The sequence below is a fragment of the Chiloscyllium punctatum genome, chromosome 31, assembly GCF_047496795.1.
Source record: "Chiloscyllium punctatum isolate Juve2018m chromosome 31, sChiPun1.3, whole genome shotgun sequence".
NCBI classification, from domain to species: domain Eukaryota; kingdom Metazoa; phylum Chordata; class Chondrichthyes; order Orectolobiformes; family Hemiscylliidae; genus Chiloscyllium; species Chiloscyllium punctatum.
In genome coordinates, this window is record NC_092769.1 from 79,199,348 (window position 1) to 79,222,229 (window position 22,882).

Below are 22,882 nucleotides of genomic sequence, written 5' to 3' on the forward strand. Positions count from 1 at the left end.
CATGGCAGAGGGGTAGGACCTGGAATGACTCTGGTTGTGATGGGCATGTGTGTATGGGGGAGGGAAATATGTGGAGGGAATATATGTAGGCCTTTCTGTGCGCACGCGCATTTGTTGGTGCATCTTTAATGGGGTTAGTAGGAAGGAAGTGTTGGTGGGTAAGTGTGTGTGTATATATAAAAATAAGAGGTTGCAGGGATGTGCATGTGGGGAAATGAGTGTGACGAGGAAGAGTGGGTGTGTGGGAGTGTGTATTTGGGAGGGCAGAAAAGAGTGAGGGAGTGTGTGTGTGGGGGGGGGACGGACGTGATGAAGCACAGTACCTCTGGGTGCATGTTGGGGGGGGGGGGGGTGGAAGAGGGCACAAGTGCACATGAGAGAGAGGGAGAGAGACAGCACGCATGAGGGAGTGAGAGAGAGTGCGAGAAGGAGAGAGAGAGCGAGAGCAAAGGAGTGCACATGCGCAAGAGGGACAGCGCATGGGCAACAGAGCGTGGGCGAAGAGGGCTGGGCAAGGGCTACTGGGGACAGGGCAGGGGCAAGGGGGAAGGGGACAGAGCATGGGCAAAGGACGCAGAGCACACACACATGAGGTGGAGGGGGCGTGGGACAGATCACATGGAGTGAGGAAGAGGGAGGCAGAATGTGCACAAGGACGAGGGGGACAGAGCATGTGAGCACAAGGGGAGGGTGACAGAACGCACACGCGGAGGGATAGGTGGATAGAGTGCCTGTGTGTAGGTGCAAGGGGGAGGGGGACTGAGTGCAAGATGGAAGGGGACCGAGCGAGGGGGGTAGGGGACAGAGCTCACATGCGAGGGCAAGGGGGAAGGGGACAGAGTGCCCACACGCGAGAGGGGGAGGGGACAGATCGCACATCAAGGGAAAGGGGAGGGGAACAGATTGCCCATGCGCACGACGGGGAGGGGGCAGAGCGCATGCACGAGGTGGTGGTGGGACAGAGCACCCATGAATGCGAGGGCAATGGCTACAGAAGCTGCACGCATGAGGGGGACAGAGCACAGAAGAGACAGCAGGTTGGTTGGTGACTTTCACCTGCCTCCAACTATCACCAGTCCTCATCCCATAATGTCCTTTCTCTGCCTGTCAGCCTGAGCTTTTACAATGCCAAGCCCTGCATTGACACAGGTTTCGGTTTCCTGAAGGTGCTCCATACTATCTGGAGAATCCAGTCTTACAAGTATAATCGATATTGTAAATGCATGGCTTCTTTTATAAATGAAAAGATTACATTTAAAACCAGCATCGGATAACAGCTATGAATATGGTGTGTTGCTGCCAATACCAAGTCCTTCCCTTCAAATGGGGAAGACTGCCTTTGTAAAGTTAACGCTCTGTTGAGAGCACTTATGCAGCCATTAAGTCCCAACAGTACACACACATTGATCTGAAAAGTGACAGAAGCAGAGAAACTAATTCACCCAGGTCTGTGAAATCTTCAGAGTGTGAAAATTATCATACCCATGTACCTCACTCATCCAAATATCTTTGGAACGTGATGGCTGTCCTGCCAGAGACGATAAGACCATAACACAAGGGAGCAGTTGTAAACCATTCAGCCCATCAAGTCTGTTCGAGTCAGACGTCCTTCAATTAGCATTGTTGAGAAGTGTGTTTAACTTGCCAATGTGAGATAGTAGGGATTAAAGCTGAACTTCAAATGGTGTCACAGGATCCATTACTGTTGATTCAACCGACTCTGAAACCACTGACTGTCATCAACCCCTCCTCAGCACTCACCGTCCAACAGTGCAGCACTCCCTCAAGTGGTGACCCTCTGACAGTGTGGCACTCCCTCAGATCTGACCCTCTGACACCACCAGCTCGCTCAGTGCTGAGCCTGCAACAATGCAGGGCTGATCAGCACTCATCCTCCAACAGTGTGATGCTACCTCAACATTGAACCTCCACAAAGAGATTCAAACAGGTTTTACCATCTTCTTCACATTACAGTGAGATACAAGCAATTTTTACAGTGCTCCTCACACCACAGGGAATTCAGAGTGAGTTTTACAGTGCTCCGCACATTACAGGGTGTTCCAAGTGAGTTTTACAGTGCTCCGCACACTTCAGGGAGTCCTGAGTGAGTTTTGCAGTATCCCTCTTGGTGAGACATATGGTACCCCTCACACTACAGACAGTCCTGAGTGAGTTTTAGTGTCCCTCACAGTACAGGGAGGTCTGAGTGAGTTACATAGTGTCCCTCATGCTATAACTAGTCCCATGAGAGTTTTGCGATGTCGCTCAGTGTACTCGAAGTTCTGACTGAGCCTTACAGTGCCCCTCACACAAAGTTCGGAATGAGGCTTAATGTATCCCTCTCAGTACATTGATTTCTTAATGAGACTTACAGTACCCCTCAACACAGGGAGTTCCGCGTGAGTTTTACAATATCCCTTGCACTACAGAAGGTCAGAGTTAGTTTTACAATGCTACTCACTGTACAGTGAGTTCAGATTGAGTTTTAGTGCCCCTCGCTGTATAGGGTGTTCCGTGTGAGTTTTACAGTGTTCCTCGCTGTACAGGGTGTTCAGAGTGAGTTTTACAGTGTTCCTCGCTGTACTGGGAGTTCTTCACATTACAGTGTTCCAAGTGAGTTTTACAGTGTTTCTCACAGTACAGGGTGCTCCGAGTGAGTTTTACAGTGTTTCTCACACTCCAGAGTTCTCTGAATGAGTTTTACAGTGCTCCTCTCACTGCAGGGAGTTCAAGGTGAGCTTTGCAGTATCCTTCTCAGTACACAGAGTTCTCGATGAGACATACTGTACCCCTCACACTACACCAAGTGCCAAGTGAGTTTTCGTGTCCCTCACAGTACAGGGAGTTCAGAGTGAGTTACATAGTATCTTTCATGCAACAGGGAGTTCCATGAGAGTTTTGCAATGTCACTCAGAGCTCCAAGTGAATCTTACAGTATCTCTCACACTACACAAAGTTTAGACTGGACCTTATGTATCCCTCTCAGTACACAGATTCCTTGGTGAGACTGACAGTATCCCTCAAACTACAGTGAGTTCTAAGTGAGTTTTACAGTGCTCCTCAGCATACAGGGAGTTCCCAGTGAGCCGTACAATGTCTCTCACACTACAGGGAGTTCCAAGTGAGTTTTAAAGTGCCCCTCACAGTATACAGAGATCTAGGTGAGCCTCACACGGTCTCTCACATTACAAGGAGTTCTGGGTGAGATTGATCCCTCACAGTTCCGGGTAGCTCTGGATCAGTTACAAGTTTCCAGGAAAATCGGCGTCACAGATTAAGTGACATTTGCCGCCCATTGTTTACACTGTGCCAAGGGCAGGCAGTTTTACAGCAACCTATGCATTCAGTAAACACTATCAGATAGGTCTTTTGCACTCCTCTTGCAGGACAATAAGCCCCTTTGTCACACGGTACAAACCATAAACATGTTAAAAAGCCAGGTCTTTCTACCGAGCTGCCTGCACAGATGTCAGGTTGGTTTTCAGGAACAGATACAAGCAAATGTTATGTAATATCTTGAAAACATTTCACACACATAAGGTGTGGTACCATTTAACTCAGTCACTGGCAGCAAGATGCTGAGGTCATTTAGCCACGTTGAATTGCTGTTATTCTATAAAACAAACTTATAAATTGGCATAAGTTAGCCATTTGGCCCCTCAATACTGCTCCACCACTCAATGAGATCACAGCTGATCTATTTGTTTCGAACTCTATAGTCCCATCTACATGTGCCAATCTTTAACATGCTTGCCTAACAAAAGATTAACTAACTCTGCCTTAAAAATGAACAAGGTCCCTACTTGCACCGTCTTCTGAGGCAGCACGTTTCAAACCTGCACAACCCTCAAAAGAAATCTGCATTTCTCACCTCAAGGCCAACCCATCATTTTTTTTAATAGTGCCACTCAATCTGGACTCAGTGATGTCAGAAAACATCCATCCCCAGCCAACCTTATCAAAACCATTCAGTATCTTATATCCTTCAGTCAAGTCACCCCTCACACTCTCAACTCCAGTGGAAACAAGCCCAGCCTGCCCAACCTACCCTTGTAAAACAATCTGCTCATTCCGGGTAGTATTGCAGCAAACCTCCTCTGAACTGCTTCCAACACATCTATGTCCTTCCTTACAGGAGAACCAGGTCTATTCATTTTTGTATTTTTTTTTAAATTGAGGACTAAAATGAGAAAAGAATGGTTTTAACACCAGGGATTACAAGGATTTCTGTAAGATTTGAAAGTAATCTGACACTCAGTGAACACTGTTTGTACAGCTGTGGGTTATAGCAGAGTTTGCAGACACACTGGAGCAAAGAGTTGTGCACAAAAAGAACTTTGGTTGGTAACCGGAATTGAATTGGTTTATGGATTAGTGGCCAGTTATCAGTCACAAAGGTCCCACACCTACACCATTCACCCCCCCCCCCCCCCCCAAACAAGAACTGCATGATTGGTTCTCAGGTAGCTGAACAGCTTGGGGCTGTGAACAAGATACAAAGCAACCTCTGGACCACCAGCGGCCCCAGAAGTTCTCCCTCTATTCGCTGCAATAAGCCTCTTTAAGATTAAAAGAAAAATCTTATCTTCAGCAGTTGTTATAAGCTGAGACTTCTAATTAATAAACCATACGCATTCCATAAGTGAACCGGCCACTCTGTGCCTCTTGCAAACCAGTAGAAGCATCCAGAGAAGGATAACTCAGAAGCAGCGCCTCACCAGGACAGGAAGCAGCTCAGCAATCCTTCTGAACAGGAACCAGAGAATTGCTTTTCTCCCTCAGTCAATAACCCCATGCCTATTTTTGCCTGTATGTATCTTGCAGCATACTTAACCAACGTATCTTTAAAATGGATCATCATTTTCCTTGGTTGAATAACCGCATGGGCCATTTTAATCACCAATACTTTTCCTTGTTATTTATGACATTGGGCTATGGGTACTGTAATGTGAGGAGCAGGGAGCTGTTTGTGGATGCATACTTACCAAAGTAAGCTGAGAGTATTCACATTAGTGTGCAGGAATGATGGGTCTCAAGAGAAATGTTTCCATGCGTAAAATTTATTACGAGAGAGTTTAGTTGTGTTTGCGTCCCACCAGAGCATCCCACAATCATCTTCTCATCCAATCAGTAAATCCTGTTCCTTTTTCCTTCGAATATGTTAAATAACTGCACAGAAGCCTGCATCCCGGTACCAAGTCACCCTTTATTTACACAGAGTCCTTGACAGTGATCCAGCTTCCTCAGAGCCTGCGCTCAGAGTGAACAGAAAATCTGACACTCTTGTCAGCCAGGCTTCCTGATTGGACAGATTAACAGCCCCAATCAGAGAATTCATTTCTGAGGTCCACCCAACTGACCTCATTACAATCACTACATCCCTCGCCCTTTGAACCCAAGGATATGGGCCAGTTCTTTTTTTTGGAGCTCTCCTGGAGTGTTTTAGCACTGGGACAGGTACCTCCAACTCTGCCTTTGATACGGGTGATGTGTACCATGCAGGAGCTCGCCTCCTGGCCATGAAATGATTCAGAAGAATTCCATTCTCTTCCCCAGGTGGCAAAGGTGCGAGGCAGCGACATCCATCATGTCCATGTCAGATTCTGGGGTATCTTCAACACTTGACAGATATGGAAAACACATGGGCTCTGGAACAGTCAGAAAGGCTATCAAGGAGCAAGGCACATTTTGCTTCTCACCCTTTGCAACTTTCATGTGGTCCACATGCCTGTTCAGGACCATCACACCTACCGAAACTTGTTACGCCACTGGACCTGACCTTGTGTTGACCATGGTGGTAAAAACAATGACTGCAGATGCTGGAAACCAGATTCTGGATTAGTGGTGCTGGAAGAGCACAGCAGTTCAGGCAGCATCCATGTCTCTTACCCAGGCAGGGCAATTCCCATGGTTCCTACACCAACCTCATACCCTGAAGTAAACTGCCTTTCTTGCTGAGCGGAGTTGTGTCCAGCATTGATATTCCTGATGCCGTTTCACCCTACCCCTCCACAGGTCCAGGAAGATCAGGTTTAACCTGGTGTGGAGTCGTCTCCCCATTAATAACTCTGCTGGATTTATCCCTGTAGTTGCATGAGGGGTGGTCCTATATTCAAATCGGAACCTGGATAGTTTGGTATCAAGTGAAGCTGTAGGCGGTTTCTTTAAGCCAGTCTTCAAAGTCTGGACTGCTCTTGCTGCCAGATCACTGGATGAGGACTGGTTTGGAGCTTAACATATGTGTCAAATGCCATTTGACTTTATGTGCTGGTAAACAGTGAACCTTTATCTGCGATCAACACTTCAGATAGTCTGTGCATTGCAAAAGATCCGTGCAATTCCTTTCTCACCTTCCTAGCTGATGAATAAACACTATGCACGTCCAGCCACTTTGAGTGGGCATCCACATTGAATGAACACTGAGCCCATGAAAGGACTGCATAACCAATGTATAACCAAGTCCAGGTTTACCCAGGCATGGGGGGGGGGCAGGGGGCGGGTTTAACCAGTGGTAACTCTTGTTCATGTTGGCATTCTGGGCACTGTGGCAACCTTTGCTTGAGACAATCACCTTTGCTCCCCATTACAACATACCATCCTCCACTGTGATCTGGTCTCTCCAGGTCCAAAGAAATTTAAATTCTGGTTGCGATGGCCCTTTGGTTTCTCCCATCACCACCAGCTGTTTCAGTTTTGCCAGGACTGAATCTTTCTGCAGCCAAAGTCTGATACTGTCAGCTGTGACTGGAAGTGAGGGGACAAAATTTAAACCTACTATGCACTCTTCCAGTGGCAGTATCTCCAGTGGTATATCGATCAGCAGGAAGCAGCTCAACGCATCTGCATTTGCTATTTGGTCTCCCTGATAACATCCCAACTTGTAACTGTACACACTTAGAATTAGAGCCCATTGCTGAATTTGGCCTGAAGCTATGGATGGCACTGCCTTGTCCTCTTGAAGTAGACCCGGCAAGAAATTGTGGTCTGTTATAAATTTACATTTATATGGATAGTAGGAGAACTTCCCAACTCCAAATCCTCCTTCACCTTTCTCAGCGTATTTATGCTCTGCATTAGCCAAAGTCCTGAATGCATAAGCTACTGGATGTTCCTCTCCATTGGGCCACCTCTGAACTAATACTACCCAATGCCATAGGGGGAGGCATTTCATGTCATTACCAGATCTCCCTTGGGATCATAGTGTGCCAGCTCTTTTGAGGATGATTGTTATTTCTTCACTTTCCTGAAATCTATGGCTTGGTTACATGTCACTAGACCTGACATCGTGTTGTCCATGCCTCTTACCAGTTCCAATGCGGACTCTTTTTTAAAGAGTTAATGCAAAGGCCCCAGGATGGAGGCCAGGTTACATATGAGCTTTCCATAATAGGTCTTTCCTTTGACTGGAACTAAGTTCTGGTACAGACAGGAGCACTGGACACCTTTGATCACCCTTTATCTTCCAACAAGTGTACACTGTCTTCTCAACTTTGTAGCCCAAGTAGGTCACTTGCAGTGCCTGGAGCACACATTACTTCCCTGCTCAGGCTTACACCCACCCAGGAGAAACTAAGGACTATTTCCAAGTTTTTCAAGTGATCCTTATTGCTCTTCCCTGTTATTCGGGCATTGTCTTTAATAAATGGTGACCTGGAGTAGATTTTGTAAAATGCTCTCAATCATCCACTGAAAAAAGGTACAGGCTGATGATATCCCAATTGGCAGTCTCATATACTGGTACAAACCCTTATGGGTATTAATTGTAGCATATTTCTGGGAATCCTGATCTAATCACAATTGCAAATAAGTATGGCCAAGGTCTTGAACAAACAAAAGAGTTAGAGTCCAGTGCGAATTTTGTGAAGGAGGAGAAAGTGAGGACTGCAGATGCTGGAGATCAGAGCTGAAAAATGTGTTGCTGGAAAAGTGCAGCAGGTCAGGCAGCATCCAAGGAACAGGAGAATCGACGTATGCCCGAAACGTCAATTCTCCTGCTCCTTGAATGCTGCCTGACCTGCTGCGCTTTTCCAGCAACACATTTTTCAAATTTTGTGAAGGACTGATTCTGTGATCACTGAAATGGTCAAACCAGTAGCAAGCTTCATTAGAATCGGGTGACCATTTAACCAGGCAGTCATTTTGATTGGTTTGGATTTGGATGTTACTAAGCACTTTAACTGTTCCAAACCTATGGACTTTCCAACGAGCGCACTCACCTGGACACCAGCCTATGAGTTCTCTTACTCAATTTGGGTCGAGTGGGACTCTTGCTGTCTCAAATCTGGACACTGGCAGCAACCACAATGGCTTGCTGGCCCATATCCTGAAAAAAAGGTTAAGTGTTTGGCCAAGGCTTGGCTTTGTTTTGGGGTTTTTCTGTGGACTGACCTAGAGTGCCTCTGTACAGGATATTCCCTGAGTGAGGTTATGCAATTACCTTCCCTCAAGTAGTGTTCCCTAAGTTCAGTTGGACTGGTGAGGGTGCACACTTCTATCAGGATAACCTGTAACTCATTTGTTCCACTTGCTGCATTTTCCAATGATAAAGCCAATTGGAGTGCCTGTTTGAAGTCCAGTTGGGCTGCATCTAGAAGGCACTTTTGCAAGGTTACATCATTAATCCTACATACTAAAGTGTCTCAGCATCTCATTAAGAGTTAAACTAAAGTCACATGCCTCTGGCAGTTGTCAAAAATCCCAAACAGATTCCCCCGGTTGCTGAACCAATAGCATCTCAGAATTAGACAAGGCTGGGATTGCAATATTCCTTAACTAAATCTGTCAACTCTTGAAAGGTTTTAGTTCTGTTGCCTCAGAAAGTTAGATTCCTGATAACTGAAAAAGCTGTAGGTTCACAAGCTGTCAGGAAAATTACTGATTGTTTTTCATTTGCCTGGAAAAATAACGCATTGTTTCCACGTACTGGACCCAGTCTTTGACGGCAGGATCAAACGAGTCAAGTTTTCCCAAATAACGGCATGATGCCAGAAATGCTTACTCCAACTTAAAGACAACTGTTGTGAGCTAATTCCTTCAGGAGTATGTTTTTCTCTCATCGCACTGAAGTAACTCCATTGAGGCCGGTGTCCCGCTACCAAGCTACCCTTTATTTACATGCATAGTACTTGACAATGATCCAGCTCTCAAAGTGAACAGAACCTATGACACTTTTTTTAAAATCTGTCAGCCAGGGTTCCCTGACTGGTGCTGTTAATCTGGTACAAACAGGAAACTCATTGAGGTCCACCTGGCTGACCTCATTACAATCACGACAGTATGCATCTCAAGTCCTTAAATACATTTGCACTACTCACCTCAATACCTCCCTCATAGAATCCCTACAGTGTGGAAATTTGGCCCATCGATTCCACACCGACCCGCTGTTGAGCATCCCAACCAGACTTAACTTCCTACCCTATCCCTTTAACCTTGCATTTCCCATGACTAACCCACCTAGCCCGTACCTCCCTGGACACTATGAGCAACTTAGCATGGCTTTGGGAGGAAACCCATACAGACACAGGGAGAATTAGCAAATTCCACGCAGACAATCGCCCAAGGCTGGAATCAAACCTGGGTTCCCAGTGCTGAGGGGCAGTAGCACTAACCACTGAGCCTCTATGGTGGCAATTTCCACATTCTCCCCATTCTGTGTGAAGAATTTCCTCCTGAATTCACTGGGTTCTACAGTGACTGACTTACATCTTTAGCCCTTGATTTTCATCTCTCTCAACTTCTCTATATCTACCCTACTGAAATACCTTAATGATTTTAAAAGCCTCCATCAGGTCACTTCTTAGACAAGCCCATTGACTCTGTTTTGGTTGAATTCCTGCAAGAAAGTCTCTTTCTAATTCTGGAAATATGATATGGGCCCACACCTGTAAACTCAGGGTGCCTGTCAATCTAAGTGACACTGTTATCTTACTCCTCCAAAAATGGAAATTCAAAAACAGCTGTGGTTAAACTGGGGCCTGTTTCTAAACCCATCATTTTGATCAAACTGTGTTTACAAACTTAGTGCAATCATCTCCCTGCTGATCAGCTGATGACTATGTCCCAGAATCACAGAATGAGGGGTAATGTTTATCACATAGAGGTGGTGTGTGGATAGAACGAGCTGCGAGAGCAAGTAGTTGAGGCAGGTAAAATTACAACATTTAAATGGCATCTGGATGGGTATATGAATAGGAAGGGTTTAGAGGGATATGGACCAAATGCTGGCAATGGGACTAGGTCAGATTGGGATGTCTGGCTGGCATGGGAAAGTTGGACCGAAAGGTCTGTTCCGGTGCCGTTTGACTCTATGACTCCATGAGCACGTAAGGGAGATTTTAGAAGGGGATTACAGCTTTAATTAGTCGGGTTATATACCAACAGTTCAGAATAGTTTACCTAGAGCTTATTTACTTGTAATAAACAGTATTCTTTGTTAAGTAAAGAAAGCTGGTGCATAGGTTCTGTCAATCTGGCTCTAGAACACAGGTAATCTGGGGAAATCTTTGTGTACTTATTAAAATCTGTTGTCACAACTCCAGCAACAGTGGGGTTTGACTTTCAGCGTGCCATCCCAGTTAGTCATGACACTTAAACAAGGAGATCATAACAGCATGCTGTATTCGAGGGGCAGTCACACCAGGGCCCTGTATAAATAAAGTATAACCTCCTTACTTTCACGTTCAATCTCTGGTACCAGCACTCTGTCTGTGAGCAGGTACCATCATGGAGGCTTGCTGATAAGATTTGTCAAGGAGTTACAGTAGCAACATAAATTAACTTAAAAACTGATGAAGTGAAAGGGGAATATCAAAGATTTTCCTTTAAAAGGAGTTTCAGTAGGATTTTCCAGCTTGCCTGGAAGCAGTGGAGGGTGCAAAGTACATGATACTGTTTTTAAAAGGTGAAAATCTCAAACAAAGAATACTGCAAAGGGATACATAGAGGATCACAATACCAGTGCTTTTGAAAATTGATTATGATATTAGTTTCTCCCAAGGACCTTCTTGATTCCATCAACCACCCAATCAGATCTCCCCAACCCCTTTGCTTCACTGAGAAAAGGCTGCACTCCTCACAACTGTTTCTTTCTATCTTGCAAAATTAAGCAGTTCCTACACCCTTCCAAAACTTCACAAAAATGCAACATGACATTTTATAACACACTGGGTCTGCCAATAAGCCAGGAGTTCCAGACTCCCAAGTCCGGTTCCAGGGCTTGACTGCTGAGAAATAACTCAACCTAACTGTCAACCTGAACATACTTCCAACACAGGTCCGAGGTGGAGAGCACAAGCGATTGCTGGCAAGCCATGCTCTGAACTGGCAAGCCTCTGATGTGAGGCTATCAGGCTACTCCAGGAAAAACAAGCTGTAGAAGACAGATCAAAGCATGTCTATCTCATGATTCTCTCAACTCAAAATCTTCAAAGTCTAGCAGTGCAACAAAGGCAAATCACAACACCTCTAATTTGCACCTTTCTGATTTGAACTGAAGATGGAAATGGAGTCTTTCAAATTTTTAAAGCAGGATACATAGTTTCTTCAACAAAAATAAACTACTGGAGAAAGTCAGCAGGTCTGGCAGTATCTCTGGAGAGAAAACAGATTTAATGTTTCCAGTCCAGCGACCCCCTTCTGAACTAGCTCAGATCACCAGCATTCACAGTTATAGAGTCAGAATCATGCAGCACAGAAACAGACCCTCCTGTCCAACTGGTCCATGCTGACCAGACATCCGAATCTGACCTAGTTCCATTTGCCAGCAATTGGTCCATATCCCTCTAAACCCTTCCCATTCATATACCCATCCAAATACCTTTTAAATGTTGTAATTGTACCAGCCTCTACCACTACCTCTGGCAGCTCATTCCATAAACGCACCACCCTCTGCTTGAAAAGGTTATCCCTCAGGTCTCTCTTAAATCGTTCCATTCTCACCTCAAATCTGTGCCCTCTAGTTTTAGACTCCCCGACCCTAGGAAAAAGATCTTGGCTATTCACCCTATCAATGCCCCTCATGGTTTTAGAAACCTCTACAATGTTCCCTCTCAGCCTCAGACACACCAGGGAAGAAAGCCCCAGCCTATTTAGGCTCTCCTTATAGCTCAAACCTTCCAACCCCAGCAACATCTTTGTCAATCTTTCTACACCCTCTCAAGTTTAACAAGCTCCTTGCTATAGCAGGATGACCAGAATTAAAAGTCGCCTAACCAATGTCTCATACAGCCGCAACATGATGTCCCAATTCCTACATTCAATGTTCTGACCAATGATGGCAGGTGTACCAAGTCTTTGTTTTACTTAAGTAGATAAAGCAAAGGGGTCGAAGGTTATCTGAGGTAGCCAGGGACGTGGATACGAGGTTATAATTGGTTCACCCAACATTTCCTTGAATAGCGAAGCAGGCTTGAGGGGCTAAATGGCCTATACCTACTCCTAATTCATAAGCTCATAAATAGTTTCACAAGTAGTACACTTGCTGCAAACATCCTGGTTATTAGTTAGTACTTTGTTTTGCCTCTGTGTAATCTTATAAATAAATCAGACTAGCTGCTTTAGCCTCAACCACATATCAAGACAATGAGGAACTTGCTGCCTCAGGAATGGATAAGGATCTTCATAAGGGAATCCAGAAGGATCTTGTGGAAAGGGGCACCATACAGATATGGTGAAAATGATTACAATGAGAAGAGATGTGAATCTGGACATGGAAATCTGGGTTGTTTTGCACTGAATGAAAATAAAGTCCTTTGTGAGTTAGCCCAAACTGCAGCTCAGTGTAAACAATTTCAAGGAGGAAGGTAGAGGTGAGCATAAGAAATAATGATTTATAGTTGATTCTGAAATTTAGGTTGCAGTGAATAAAACAGGAAGTTTAAGTTTCTCTCAGTTCTGTATCACCTTATAACCTTCACAATGAAAACCATACCAACATGCTGTGATGTAAAATGGAAATGCAAAGTTTGAACAGAACTGTATGAGTATTTAAAAAATCATTGCCCCATGGCTAATGAATCCACACTGGATACAGAGTGATTGACAACAAGCTATTTTTTCTAATACTGAATTGCCAATCAGATGTCATTAGACCCAAGGACTGATTCACCTGGGAAGCAAGTTACCAAAATATGAGCCCTACCCTAAATTCCACCATCCACCCAATGCCCAAACAGTATTGTGATGCAGTCTTAACATCTCTGGCAGGGCTTTCTTTTGTCTGCCTTCCACAACGAGGCAAAGCATCACAACTCTCCCACCTCGCCCTCGCTATAGCCAATGTTCCCAATTAGGAAATGATTAATAGTCCCATTATCCATACAGCTGCAATTTTCCAGACTGTTGAGGGCCAGGTCTGCCTAATGAGGACCCAATTTTAATCAAATCTACAAGCCCACAGGTTACATTCTCAAATTCTCACAATTAATGGCTCCTTCATTAAAACCCAGCGTGCACCAACACTAAGCACAAAGCATTTCTCTCTCAAAAGAATCCTCTTGCCTGTCAAGACTCCGAACATTCATAAAGCAGCTCGAGCCTGGCCACCAAACACACCGGAGTCAAAGGAGCCTGCTCTGCCTCTCACAGGAAGCACTGAAGCAGCAGTGAGTGCCCCTATTGCAACATCTATGGAACATAAGCTCACAACAAACTGAAAGTCATCTCTTATCGGGTCAATGAAATCAGGACATGACACAATCCTGACGTATTTATAAACCTGTCTTCATTCTTCCCAAACTGTAGACAGAAATCAGAAAACTGCTGAGCAGCTGATGCTGACAGTGGGGAATTTAGCAGTGGTAGTGCCACTGAACAGTAAGGGGTGACAGTTAGTTTCTTTCTTTCTTGTGGCACCATAACCATCTTCAACAAATACTAAGCAACAGTCATCGCTAACGAGAGAGAATCTAGCCAATACCGTTTGACATACAAAGGCAACGCCAACACCAAATGTCCTACTATCAACATCCCAAGGGTTACTATTGACCAGAAACTAAACTGGACCAGTCATATAAATACTGTGGCTGCAACAACAGGAAACAAGCTGAGAATTCTACAGTGATTAACCACCTTCCTATTGCCCAGCGCCTGTCTAATATTTACAAGGTACAAGTTAGGAATGTGATGAAATACTAACAAAGTGGCACAGTGGGAGGATGCTGGGCCCATAACCCAGAGGTCAATGGATCAGAACAATCCTCTGACTCTAAGCATGCAATTCCACAACACCAAAGAAGCCTCACCATCCAGGGCAAAGCAACCCATTGATTGACACCTATCCATCAAAATCCTGGAAATCTCTCCCTAACAACATTGTGTATATACCTACACCGCTTGGACTGCAGTAGTACAATGAGCCAATTCACCTTCACCTTCTCAAGGGCAAATAGGAATGGATAATAAACACTGGCCCAGACAACACTGGTCATGTTCCACAAAGCAAACTGTCAAATTAAAACCTGCTTTAAATTTTTAACAAGTAAAAGAAAACGATGAGGCCGGAGCTACCAGGTTAACAGTTAGAGACCAGATAACTCTCCCTGCTAATCTTCAGAGAGCACTGTTGCTTTTGCGATATTAATTTCATCGAGTTTAATCTCAGCTGCAGAAGTGTTTGAGATATAAATCACATTTGCTCAGTATAGGTGAGCACGAACACTGAAACAGCGGTCCTGTCCAGTCTTTGACATGAACCATGTTGTAGAGATAAAATAAAATATTCCATATTGCAAGATGAAAAATCAAATAAACAATTTTCACACAGAGAAGCTGAAAACAGCAATTATAGGAATTTAGAGAAAATGGAGATCAAATACTGTAAGGAGATTATAAATGCATTATATTAGTAAGTGGAAGCACTGAAGAAAGCCCCTTGGTTGTAACCAACCACCAGTATATGCTCATTCATACACTCCCCCAGACTGGGGCTCACACTATCAAAACACCCTGAAGTGATCCTGAGATACAGGCAAACAGCCCCCAACCCTCTCACAAGTGAGGAAGACTGAACATACAGGATCCTCCTACAAACAGACCCAGCAGGACTCCCGCATCACAGGGATTGTACTTGAAAACTTCAATGATTTTATACTTTCCCACCTTCATGTACGCTGACTAATCTGTGGGAACAACCTTTCATCAACTAATTGGTTAGTCTACCATACTGGCTTCCTACAGAGATGTGATTTGACCATAATAAGATGGAATTCTTTCAGAAATTATTTCGGGACCTAGGGTATGAGTAACCGGAGTTAGGATGTGTGGCGAGTATATGGGAGTTCATGAAACTCACCTTGCCTCTAGTCTGGCTCTATTTGAGACTTCCAGATAAAAGATGGATTGTCGAGATTACTCAACAGCACTTTTGTAATATCACATTACTGCTTTTCGTCTTGCACTCACTATTGTCCCTATGCACTTTGAGAACATTCCTTAAGGCAGGCATGTTCAGTTTCTCCTTTACTCAGTCTCACAGAGAAACTGATTCAGTGCAGGGCGTGTATACTAAACTAGGTGTGACTAGATATTATGGAAATGTCATGGTCACTAGTGTACTTCTGAACTGTAAACCACAGCATTGAGACAGAGCATAAAAACAGGGGTCTGGAAACATATCCTGGTAGGAGAGAGCTTTATCCCAAAGTAGCCAGAAAATCATGACCACATTTTGTTCGATGTTGTATGGTTTTGGGAACCACACACTGCTTGGGGCAATGATCAGCAAACAAGCCTCTCCATGATGCACACAACTTGGAAGCATATCCAGACCTTGGATCAAGCTTCAATGTTGGGTCAGCCAAATATCGTTGAGCTAAGATGGGCAGAATGGTCGCCCACATCAGTGCCCACCTTGATCTCATTCTGTTGTTTCATCTCCGCCTACCCATCAAAGGCACCACTCCGACATGTAGAATACTGAGCAACTGGCAGCACTCATACTGAAGTCACAGAGCCGTCCATTCAAATACTATTCCAGAGTTTGGAGTACAATTTTCCAGGCTTGGTTAGAGAGCTGAAGGGAAACCATATTTTCATAAGTGCTGCCATTCACACTGGACAGTAAACTAATTTGCTGTGTGCCCTCTTAGGTAGATGGAGAAGATCCCATGTGGGGGATGAGCAGCAGGGGTTCGGCCCACTGTTGTCAGATGAAAACCTAACCCTTAACAGATACCTGAATGAGGACAATCTGGTGAACATTGCTATTTGTGGCGTTTGATTTGATTTATTATTGTCACTTGTGCGGAGATGTAGTGAAAAATATTGCTTTGTATGCTAACCAGACAAATCATACCTTATATAAGTACATCAGGTTAACAGAACAAAATGCAGAATGCAGTGTTCAGCTACATGTAGAAAGAAGTTACAGAGAAAGATCAACTCTAATATATGAGGGGTCCGTTCATAAGTCTGATAACAGTGGAGGAGAAGCTGTTCTTGAATCTGTCAGTATATATTTTAAAATTTTTGTATCTTCTGTCCGATGGAAGAGAGCGGGAGAGAGTATAACTGGGGTGGGAGAGGCCTTTCATTATGTTGGCTGCTTTTCCAAGGCCACGGGAAGTATAGACAAAGTCAATGGAAGGAAGGCTGGTTTTGGCAATGAACTGGGCTGCATTCAGAACTCTCTGCAATTTGCTATGCTCACATTATCTGCCTCCTACACCTCAGCACTATGCAAAAGCTGTGACAATATGATTAGCCACGCTTTGTGCATTGGCTCAGACAGTGAGCTGCCCTGAGACAGACTGATACAGTGAGCAATAGCACTGAAGATAGATTCTGTGCCCGAGTGCTGTCTTACACACTCAGTCCTTCGACAGCATCAAGGAGCACCACCCCATGCCCCCAGTGTAATTCTCACTCTTCCTCTGAGCACCCCTGTACAGGCTGTATCAGCAGTGCCTAGCAATTGAGTCTGTCATTGGCTGAGCTGTGAGCTACCTGACAGTTCCATCACTGACAGTGCAAGGTGACAATCTCAGCCCACCATCACCAGCCTGGAATACTACACAGAATGGATATTTGGTGGGCCAACTCCTGCCAAGAATATTTAGGGTTGACACAGAGCAGAAACACTCCATGGTAAGGATACAATTATCTGCCTCCATAATGCGTGGGACTGAGAGACTGCATGAATACACATCCCCTTTAAGAATGAAAGCAGGTCCTGACAAAGTAGCATTATAACCGAGCTGCGAACTCAGCGGATGAGTGGGCTTTGTTGCAGGGTTGCCTTGGAAACCCCCAACAGTTTATAGCACTAACAACTGCTGTAGACAGCAGCTAACTCCTTCATGTCTCCACCTGTCTTCAATGCAGGCAGAGTAATTACCAGGCGAAGGATGAAAGACCGGGCAGGCTTATGATTATGACGAGTTCCACTAACAATTCTTTAATTTTTGACGTAGGCAAAAACACAGAAACCCTCAACGATGAAATGAGGAGCAGGGAAAGAGGTTCAAAATGTATGGCAGCATCAAGCAGCATTTCAACATCTCAACTGACTAACAGACAATTTCCTAACAGTCAGCTTGGAGCGGGGGCGGAAGGAAGGGAAGAGTTAAAGGAGCCTATCTCAGTCTCTTATAGAATCACTGGGGGCAAACAGAATTGGAAGCCAGTTAATTAAGCAGTGTGAAATCACAAGGAGCCAGCACACACACTACAGAAACAGAAATCACTTGGAAGACTCAGCAGATCTAGCAGCATCTGTGGGGAGAAAGCAGGGGTAACATTTCGTGTCAGGTGACTCTTCATCACACTTGACAACTACTGACAGCTCACTAATTATATAACCCTGTATACAGTACATAATCATCTCAGACAGTGTGTTGGAAAAACTGTACACTGCATAGTCTTGTCATTCGAGAATAGTGTACTGGATTATGTAGGAACTGAGCAATCATCCCCCAGAAATCAAGGCATATACAGGGTCAGCGGAGATCTTGGGAATCAGTCTTTCAAAGGCGGGAAATTGGCATTCTGTGCTGGATACGATATAAAAGGGTTCATACTCGTGACCTCAATTTGATTGAAAGCCTCTGAAGTGGTGTGGTAAACCGCTCAGTGTGAAAGCAGTTACCCGCCACCAACTCAGGGACAGCCTCAACTATCTTGGCCACAACTCAAAAATACACTCTTTATCACTACATTTGTGGTCTATCCTACACTGCCCTTGAACTGAGGGACTTGCTTGGCCATTTCAGAGGGCAGTTAAGAGCTAACCACATTGCTGTGGGGCTGGAGTGACATGTATGCCAGACTGGGTAAGGATGGTAGATTTCCTTCCCTACAAGATCATCAGCGAACCCAGATGGATTTTTATTATAATCAATGATAGTCATGATACCATCCATGAAACTGAGACTAGCTTTCCATTCCAGATTTTATGAATGGAACTCATGCCCCACTAGCTGCTGTGTCTCAAGAACATTAGCCTGGCACACTGACTGTCAGCTTGGACCGAGAGTGAAAGGTAACATTCCCACTGCATGATTGTTTCTGTTGTAAAGTCTATCATATCACAGGGTCTGTCAGAAAGATTAGGAGGGAGAGTGTGGTGAAATAAAAAGCCAGTCAGAGAGACTTTACAGCCAAAGGAACTTGAAAGCACAAAGTTGGGGGAGCAGCACGTCAGCAAGTTTGGAGTGGGTGAAGGGGGGAACATTGGGGGGGAAAGGGTGTCAGGGAGCAGGGGTAGGGTGTTGGAGTCAGGCAGCAAGGGCTGGGGGGTGTTAGGGATATGGTGGGGGTCAGGGAACGAGATGGGGGGGATGTGGGAGTGAGGGAGACGGGCAGGGATAGGGAGAGATCAGCCTTGATTACATCCCTTCCCTAGTGATCAGAGCTGAGGTTCTAATCTCTGCTTCCGAACCAAATCAGCAAAAAGAAAAAATGGCATTTTATAAGCGAGCTCTGCAGCATAGCACTTTCACTGGCGTTTTGATTCATTTTTGAAATCAATTAATGGCTAGGAATTCTTTTTCTGAAATTCACGCTTGTTGCATCTCAAACCGGAACGCTGTGAAATATTTTTCACTGTCCCTCAGAGTGACAGAAACTTTGAAATACGACCCATGTGTAAAGATCGTACAAGCCTATTCTGCATGGTGCGAACAGACTGCAGCAACACCACGCTGAAGGACTGCAGGTTACAGTGCAACCTCAAACCTGAGAATGAATCACTGACCGCTGTACTCAGCCCAGGTCCTTGGGACAATCTCAGCCTTGGTCCAGCAGTTTAAACAGCTCAGATAACAGTTAGCTTCTCAGCAGGGCAAAGATTTTATTCAGTAAAAGCCTCTGCCAAGTCTGACTCTGTTCCCAAGGCAATGACAAGCACATTTACATTGGATGCCAGGAGAGAAAACCCGACAGATTTTAGGTCGACAGTTCAGCTCCCACTGGCTGCATAGCAACCAGAATGAGGAGCTGATGGGCTGCAGGCTGACAGGAGCCACCTCAGAGTGTCTGTTCAACCAAACATCAGCAGCGTCACCCACACGCCAACACGGGCTCGCTGTTCACCCATACAGTAACTACACACGGCCACAGAGCAGCATCAGGAAGACTTGGCAAAATTCAGCACTAAATGCCTTCCCAGACCCTCATTCCACACCCTCCACTTCCCTGAGGGTCAGACAGCTCTTCAATGCAGTGACCAGACTCCAAAACAAGAGGCAGGATGAAAAACCCCCCTCACTCCCATCCCCAGCTGATAAGAAATGAAACCTGGGTCTTACCTTTTGCAGACTGGAAGAGTTCAGCTGGGTTTTATCAATTATTTTAACAGCAACCTGCAGCAATGAGAAAGATATCATTAATTCCAAATTGGAGACTCTATATTTCACACAATCCAATCAGCAAATCTCCCAACTGTCTCTCGCCACACTCTGGAATCACCCACAATCCACATTCCGATCAGGAATACCATCACGCACTTTCACTCCAAACTGGAATCTTGCCCTGCACAATGCTACCGGGAGTTTCCCCACCTGATTCCAAAGCAAAGATCAGGAAAGCCACCTCCATCCTACCGTTTTCAACAGGAATATGCACACCACAACCCACCAAATAAAACAATTCAAGCCAGACCCCCCACCCCCCACTACCATCTGATCCAGAATGTCATTCCGCCCCCAACAATCTGAGCTGGATACACCCCAAACTCTCGTGCATGACCCCTTCCAACGCACCCAATATTCCGAGCCAGAAACCATACCTATAATCCAATTCAGAGTCCGCCCCTGCCACCCTCATAATTCCAGCAGGGACCAAAGCCCCTCCCATCAATCAGACCCAGAATCCTCCTCCCACTCTGACAATCCAATCTGAAATTATCTCCCCACCACCTCCAAACCAATCCAATCTGGATTCCCATCACCCCCACCCATCTTCAACACCCCGGTCTGGAAATCCCTCTTCCTCCCAAGGCTTCGACCAGGAAAACTCTCTCCCTCCCAAGGCTCCCAAGTGTGGAATCACCACTTACTCCCAACAGTCTGATTAGGAAAGCACTCTTCCTCCCACACTCTGTCAGGAATTTTCACCCTCTCTTCCTCGACACCCTGAGCTTTAACCCCCCAGCTCTTTGGAAGCTCTGATTGGGAATCAGCCCGCAACCCTGATGACGCGGTCTGAAACCCCTTCTCATCTCAATGTGCTGCTCAGAAATCCTCGTGCCCACCTCCAACTTCACAGTGCTTTGACTGATCCTGATCACAAACACCTACATCTCTTCCAGGAATCCACTCTGAAATATGTCTCCCCTTTTTCAAGTTGCTGGCAGGAAATCCTCCTTCTCTCAGCCATCGTTCCAAACTGGAACCAGCCTCACCCTACAACACTCATCAGGAACAACTCTTTCTTCACCCAAACTCAGACCTGGAAACACTTTTCTGTCACCCACTCCCCCAGTGTGCTAACCATAAATCCCCCAACTCTTTCCCAGTGTCCTGCTTGGGAATTCCTCAACTCTCCCTTAGTCTGAATTGATGTCCTCTCTCACTCCCCTTCCTTCTCTTTATGAGTGTTCCAATCAGGAATCCCTCTCGTTCTCTCCTGGAGCTCAGGAACTAAGTCCCCTCGGCAAGCACTCAGCCTTCTCTGCTCGCTTTGAGCAGAATTTCAGCAGAAAGGTAACTCTATTCCGACAAGTCCTGACGAACTATCCCATCAGTCACTGCATCTGAGGTCAGATCAGTTTTCCTTCGCATGAATCAAAGGAAAGCGATGGGACCAGACGGAGTACCAGGCCGTGCACTCAGAGCATGTGCAGATCAACTGGCAGGGGTCTTCTCAGACATCTTCAACCTCTCCCTGCAGCAGGCCACTGTCCCTGCCTGTTTCAAAAGGGCCAACATCATCCCTGTGCCTAAGAAGGCTCATCAGCATGTCTCAGTCACTACCATCCAAAGGCCCTAACTTCAGTGGTCATGAAGTGCTTTGAAAGGCTGGTCATGCGTTAATCAACTCCAGCCTCCCCACTCCTCTTGACCCACTCCAATTTGCCTATCGGACCAACAGATCCAAGTCAGATGCCATATCATTTACCCTTCACTCCTCCCTAGAGCATCTTGACATCAAGAACAGCTACGTAAGAATCCTACTCATTGACTACAGTTCAGCCTTCAACACTATTATCCCCTCGAGACTGATTACTAAACTTAGTGATCTTGGACTAAGCCCCACTCTCCGCAACTGGATCCTCAGTTTCCTGACCCACAGGCCACAATCAGTGAAGACTGGTTGTGTTCATCCTCACTAACACTCAACATGGAGCCCCGCCCTACCCCCCCGGAGGGTGTACTCAGCCCCCTACTATACTCACTCTATACCCATGACTGCGTCGCCAAATACCAGACTAATGCCATTTACAAGTTTGCTGATGACACCATCATAGTTGGTTGAATCTCAGATGGCAACGAAACAGACTACAGACGAGAGGTGGAAGACCTGGAAAAATGGTGTGCTGAGAACAACCTAGCTCTCAATGCCGGCAAAACCAAGGAATTCATTATTGACTTTCGGCGGGATGTTACTCTTCTCCTCCCCACCCTCCACACCCCTTACACATTAACAGCACAGAGATGGAATAAGTGGAGAGTGTCAAGCTCCTGGGAGTGGTCATCCACAACAAGCTTTCTTGGACTCTTCATGTGGACGCACTGGTTACAAAGGCCCAACGTCTCTTCTTCCTCAGGCAGCTGAGTAAATTTGGCATGACGGCAAACACCCTCGCCAACTTTTATAGGTGTGCCATCAAGAGCATTCTGTCTGGACGTATCACTACCTGGTAAGGCAACTGTCCCATTCAAGATCGGAGATGGTTACAGAAAGTGGTGAACTCGGGCCAGACTACCACAATGGCCAACCTCCCATCTATAGAATCCATCTACCAGGCCCGCTGTCAAGGAAAGGCACTAGCATTCTCAAAGATCCATCCCACCCTGGCAACTTTTTCTACAACCTTTATCATCAGGGAGAAGGTACAGAAGCCTGAACACATGCACCAGCCAGTTTCAAAACAGTTTCTACCCTACTGTTAGTATTCTAAATGGATTAACAATCTCTTAACATTCACCTGTACCTGTGGTTTTGTTTTTGCCACTTTTTACCTGTCATTTACTTATAGGTACTTAACTCTGTGATCTGTCTGCATTGCTCGCAAGACAAAGCTTTTCACTGTGCCTCGGTACATGTGACAATAAATTCAATTCAATTCAAAATGAATGGTCAATTCTCTTCAACCTGTCAGCCTGCTCAACAGGAGGCAGTTTTCAGCTCAGAAGGAACACTGACCCACAGGAATCAGCAGCAGGGGGTCAAGGAGGCACACTAGAGAATGACAAAAAGATATCTGCCTTTGGTGTGCAATGTCCCT

The 22,882-nt window shown here is 45.4% G+C and overlaps 1 protein-coding gene across 6 annotated transcripts in view; it reads right to left on the reverse strand.

The window, feature by feature from the left end:
• The window catches only part of mark2b (MAP/microtubule affinity-regulating kinase 2b), a 206,176-nt gene that overhangs the window by 75,554 nt on the left and 107,740 nt on the right, over window positions 1–22,882 (reverse strand). For all 6 annotated transcript variants that reach the window (XM_072551202.1, XM_072551206.1, XM_072551203.1 and 3 more), the window contains one exon: window positions 19,743–19,796. In XM_072551202.1, coding sequence (XP_072407303.1) covers window positions 19,743–19,796 — 54 coding nt within the window. The remainder of the gene's footprint in view (window positions 1–19,742; window positions 19,797–22,882) is intronic.